The 6,000-nt window shown below is 44.0% G+C and overlaps 1 protein-coding gene across 1 annotated transcript in view; it reads right to left on the bottom strand.

Moving 5' to 3' along the window:
- The window catches only part of EGLN3 (egl-9 family hypoxia inducible factor 3), a 28,884-nt gene extending 23,886 nt beyond the window's left edge, over window positions 1-4,998 (bottom strand). The window contains exon 1 of the mRNA XM_061159151.1: window positions 4,330-4,998. Coding sequence (XP_061015134.1) covers window positions 4,330-4,686 — 357 coding nt within the window. The 5' untranslated portion in view covers window positions 4,687-4,998. The remainder of the gene's footprint in view (window positions 1-4,329) is intronic.
- Window positions 4,999-6,000: the final 1,002 nt, after the last annotated feature.

Here is a 6,000-nt window from a genome sequence, read left to right on the forward strand (position 1 = left end):
TTGTTATGTATGATTCCACATGCCCCCCTCAACCATCGCCACCCAAAGCTGATGGATCCTCTGAGCCACAGTGAGACCATAATACTTTCTCTCAGGAAATGAAAAAGCATTCCTAGAATGTTAGTCAAGTCTCTGTTGAAGTCAAACTGAGGCTGAAATGAGCATTGTGAGGCAGCCATCTTGAGCCAACTGCATAGGAATCAGTAAGAGCTGCATGGAAGGTAGAGACGCAATAAATAGCGTGCAAGCAGAGAAGCAAATACGAAGGCCATGGAGTGCCAGAGACAAGAACTAACACACCTGCTCTCCTGGATGTTAAGGCCGTTCTCGCTCTCAGTTCATGGCTCCAGGCTTCTGTGAACCCCACCTGCATTTCCTGCACTTGGGTCCTGAGAGAGATTCTCTTCTTTGAAATTCATTATCCCAGGTTTGCTTAAGGCAGTTTGCAACCATAATAAGCTCTATCAAGTCATGAATATTTCTGCCATCACAGAAGGAAGGGCCAAAACTGTCACTGCTCTAGCAGCGAAGTAACAAACCCACCATTTGTGATATATTTTTTGTTATCCACAACTTATGGTTGTTTCATCATTTCTTTGTACAGTTGCCAGGGGAGGACGGACCTGTTGATTCACAATACAAATCCCATAACCCCATCATCCAGAACTAGTCCAGTCGGGGACCCTAACAGCCAACTTTGTTAATGAATGCATTTCCTGCAAATAATAGTAGGAAAACATTAGCACGGCATTCCATTCTCTTCTTCCAATGTACTTAACAGACCCACTTAAATGTTTGGGTTTTTTCTTTTTTAAGCTGGAGAATTGATCAAGTGTAAGCTGAGGGTCCTACAACTCAAAAGTACATGTGAATGTAAGCTCTAGTGGGGCAGGCATGATGCCTGTCCACCTTAGTCTCCCTACTCCAGAAAAATTCCCCACGCTGAAGGAATGAATGAAAGGAGGGAATGTAAGAGCCTAAGAGTCAAAAGCAAACTCTAGGCTCAATCAGAACTGGGTCAGAATCCCAAATCTCCCCTTTTAACATTTATGAAGGCTCAGAATTCTGCTAAGAATTTTATGTTCATTATCTTGTTTCATGCTTCTTCACCAATCCACCCCCGCTCCAAGCTGTAAGGTAGTATCTTTCACTTTACACTTGGTGAAAACTGAAACTTACCTACGGCCACAAGCTTAGTGAAGGTTAAGTCCAAATCCCTAACCCTTGTGACAAACTGCATTCACTGCTGACTTCATCACCTTGGGCAGATGATTTAATCACTCAATTTGCCAAAGATTATGGTTCTGAAGACTAAGTCAGACAGATAGTGTCTGAAAAGTGCTTAGCACAGTGCCAGATGGAACCAACTGCTCATTAAAAGGTAGCTATTATTATTAGAGTTATTAACTAGTGAGTCTACAGTGAGATACTTCAAACAGAAGGATTCTGGGTTCTATAAACTACAAGTCCTCTGGAAAACAGCCACGTCCAACATCTAGGCAGCCAAAGCAAGAGAAGCAAATTAAAACCAATATTTATCTTGGATATAGTCAAAATTATCCAAAAGGGAGTAACAGATAAGAAATCTTTTCATAGCCTGAAAGCAATGATAGTACTTGAAGTTAGGGGGCACCATTCTGCTGTGTATCATGGAAACATCTTCCCTGGAGTCTTCAGCACCCCTGGATTTTTTTCTAACAAAGCGGAGGTAGATAAATTTTGATCAGTAACAACTTTTGCCGCAGGGAGGGGAAGGAACCCTTTAATGTTTCTTTCCATACGCTTCCACAATTTCAATTTTAGGATTAGTATATATTCCTATCCTATTCCCAATGCCTCTAGTAATTCTTTCATCGAGATAAAAAGCATTATTACACTGTTCAATGACCTTTAAAAGTTCAGGGGGAAAAGTGCTTATTCAGGATTGATAAGCATAACACAAACAAATTTCAAGTATCTAAAAAACAACTGGTCTAAAATACATAAATGTATCTATTGGCAGTTGTTGAAAACGGGTGGTGGGAGCTCATTACACTAGCCTCTCTACACATATATGTTTGAAAATTTCCGTAATAAAAAATTACAAATAAATGTTTAAAATAAATGTACAAATTCTTTCTTTTAAAAATTTAGTTTTTATTAAAAACCTGCTTTGAGGATGGAGCAGGAAACTGGGTTTGTATCACTACCCTGGGAAGCAGTAGAGTAAGGCATTCAGTTGAGGGAAGAGAAGTAAATAAGGTTAAATTAAGGTAGAACTATTATAAATCATGTAAAATTGAAATGTGTTTCTATAATGCTTCAATAATGATCTTCAAGTAAGAGACTGAGGGGCCACAAGACATTACCAAGGAGACTTCTTTATACAAACAATAATAATGGTTTCCTCAAGTTTGGTCTACATTTGGTTCCAGCTGACCAGGGAATATCCAAGTTTACAGGTGATTATTCTAAAGACCAGAAATAAAGAGCTTTGTGCCAAACAGCTAAAGGAAAGCTGAAAATCAAGGTATGGATAGAGGTCTCTTCATTGGCCAAAAGATGAATTTTCTCTTTTCAATTCAGTCACCTTCTGAAAGGGTTAACTGAAGTTTTGTTATACCCATATGATAATCCATAATTGAAGAATCATATCTAGAGATCTTTTTTCCCCCCTTACTCAGAGGTACACAATGCTTTTCATTCAATTTGTGGAGTTAAATTCCAGCCTAAAACCCTACAACTGTCTGTTAAGTCAAATCTACAATAAAAACAAAAACAAAAAAATTAACTTTTAAATATGTTAGTGACCTCTTTCTATCAATTAATTCTGATCTCTTGCTGAGCAAATTCCATTCCTATAATGCTGGGAGTGAATTTCATAACAACAAAATTTGAAAGAAACTTTGAAAAACTGAAGAGAAGCCATTTGCTGTTTACAGGTTGAAACCACAAGCACCTCCACAGCACTCTGGGGCTAGCCAGAGCCCTCCCCCATCCGAAAGGCGCAGTCATTTACAAAACAAGTGCAGAAACACAGCTAATCAAGGCAAACGGTTCTCTAGTTTATCACCAAAATGATGGGACAGGCGTAAAGAGGCACTTTACCCTAAATGTTCTACAGAGACCAGCTAACTGAGCTTTCCCTCAATCAAAGGTTAGGAAGCAGCATTTCCTTCTAAGATTTACTTTATTTGCATTCTATGAAAAATAGTGTTTCCAGCCATGTCCTCCTGGCTGGAAAGGTAACTGCAATCTCTTTCTCCCCTGTTCTACTTGATCAAGCCAACCCCTTCCTTTCTATGCACTTTCAGTCTTCGCCATTTTTCCTTTATAAAAAGTGTTCCTCTCAGCTTATGGGACAAATGAGACAACAACGGTGTGTTTTATTAATATCACAGGCGCAATCTTAAATTGAAGAATACTACATGCAGTGTGACAGAGTGGTACATAGGTGAATGTTCACCTTCCTTCTCACACTAGTATGTTTTGCCTCACTGTGTTAAAGTAAAACTTCTCTACAGCTCTAAGTGCCCCTTGACAGGGTCTACAATAAAAGGAGTATAAATCACTCTCAGAACTACCCTGGAAAACTGGTTGGATTATCATTTGTAGAAAACACTTGAGTAGCAGGACTATCCCAGCGTAATGTACATGCACCAACATTATGGTACTCCACGTTCCCATAGTTCTGCCAATCTACCTGTAAACGTTTCCAAGAAAAATTACCACCTAAGGAGAGACTGCTGGGATGTGAACAAAAACATGGTTTCTTTCCAGAGGTACTTGACTACCCTCTCCTGATCACTCAACTGGTTGTTCTGAGTGGATTTCCCCAGAAATTGACAGGAAAGGTAAGTGGTGGCTGGGGCTCAGCACCAGGAGAGAATTTTCACATCAACTGGATGATCAAACAATGTCCTGGACGCAACAAGCCAAGGGCAGCACTAAAGTGAGGATGAGCCTTACTCTTTCACAGATCAAATTCTCCTCACACCTGCCAGACTCCACAAACCAAATGCCACACTGTGAAATCACACTGTCTCTAGAATTCTCTAAAAGCGCTTTTGTTGTAATCCCCTCTGAACACAGTGAAGGGCTGAAGGGCACTATTAAGTGACTTGAAAGCAGACATTTAAGATCTCGAGTTCGAGTGTGTCTCAGATCATACATAACGTTTCTAACAACCTAGGGAAATGTGAGGGGCGGGGGTGGGGGGCAGGCGGACTTCTTGCTTCTTGTTTAAAAACTAAAGTTCGACTGCAGCCCTGCCAAGGGGGCAGACAACGGACTTCGAACGTCCCCGGTCTCCGGGCTGCAGCAGCGGCCGGGCGCCCGCGCGCGTCCTACCTTGGACCTTTCTTTGACGTAGTATTTGCCCAGCCGGCTCCCGCAGTACAAGACCAGCCTGTCGATGAGGGACAGGAGGTAACTGATGGCCTCACAGCCTTCCTCGTTGCCCCCGATCCACGTGATCTGATCACCCCGCAGGTGCCGCTTGGAGACGCCGGCTCGGGGCCCGGCCAGCTGGCCGTCCCGCAGGGCCCCGTTGCAGTGCAGCTGCTTCACGCGCTCCAGGACGCAGTCGCCCACCACCTCGCCCAGGAAGTTATCCAGGTAGCAGAAGCCGACCTCGTGCAGACAGGGCACGATGTACTCCAGGGCGATTTTCTCTAGATCCAGCCTCATGATATGTCCTAGGGGCATCCCGCCCGCCAAGCCGAGCTTGGGGACCCCCAGCGTGCAGAGAGCGACCTGCGTGTGCGCTCAGCCGAGGCGCGGGGAGCCTGGCTCGGAGTTCAGCTACCTGCGGCGGCCACGGTCCCCAAGCCACCGCGGCGCCAGGGAGAGGGGAAAGTTGCCCGCAACTCTGGGGAGGAGGGATCCCGTTTAGAGACCAGCGGGAGTTGTGCGGAGCTCCGCGAGTCAGCGCCAGACTGGCCCAGTGAAGAGTCGGAGGGCCCCTTTTGGAAATGTGGAGCCACCACTAGTGTGGCGGCGGCGGCCCCAGGCGGGCAGAGGCTGAGGTCCAGCCCCTGAGCCGGCCCGACTCCACGCGTCACGGGCCCCGCCCAGGCTCCGCCCCGGGACCGCCCCCGGGACAGCCCTTCTCCCCGGTCCATCACCAGGCCGGGTTTACCCCTCGCTCTAGGAGCCGGGCGAGCCGGGCGCCATCCTCGCTTGTTTGTGACCAGGAGAGGAGTTGGAGAACAGACGGCATTTTTAGAATGCTGTCGATTTGCCCAGTTTTGCATAAAATCCCTTAACAAACTTGAAAACCTGGATCCCAACTCTGAAAATGTAAATGGGATTAACAGCAGTTTGCTGCCACATTCTAGACCGGTCACTTCCTAGACTTTTGAATAAAATAATAAACCCAGAAACAAATATTTTAGCAATGAACTCCTTCTAGCTTTTCTTGGTACTTTATTCTCCTTTCCTCAGCTGTTTGACCCAGGTCGGGAGGTTCAAGACTTTGAGAGGCTGGGAGGAATCCAATTTTAATTAAAATTAACAAGCATCTCCCAGACCCCTACTATGTTCAAGGCCCCGTGCTCTCAATGAAGGGAGGGTGTGAACAATGAAGAAATACTGGGTCATATTTCATACTGAAAATAATGTATTTTGCTTTGCTGCATGTTTTGATCAATTTATCTTTCAAGCTTCTTACTAAAATATGATGTTCTGAAAGTCTGCCTTCAAAATTCACCACATGCTCATTCATGTAACAGCCAACATAGGTTATGTCCTTCAAGACTTTTTAGTTATCCAAAGGTAAGCTGATTACTTAATGGATTTTTAAAGTTCCCTTTCCTACTGAACACCAAAGAACAGACTCAAGAGAAAAAGACTCATAAATTGCACGCAAAGCCATTTCTGTATTTTAAATTTTACATCAGTTTGCACTTGGGTTCTTCATTTACGTTGAACAAAATAACGTACAGTTCTCACATTAACTTGAAAGATACAATAAATTTGTTGTTGTTGTTTAGTCACTAAGTCACATCTGACTCTACAACC

The sequence above is a fragment of the Dama dama genome, chromosome 13 (genome assembly GCF_033118175.1).
Source record: "Dama dama isolate Ldn47 chromosome 13, ASM3311817v1, whole genome shotgun sequence".
In the NCBI taxonomy this organism is placed as follows: domain Eukaryota; kingdom Metazoa; phylum Chordata; class Mammalia; order Artiodactyla; family Cervidae; genus Dama; species Dama dama.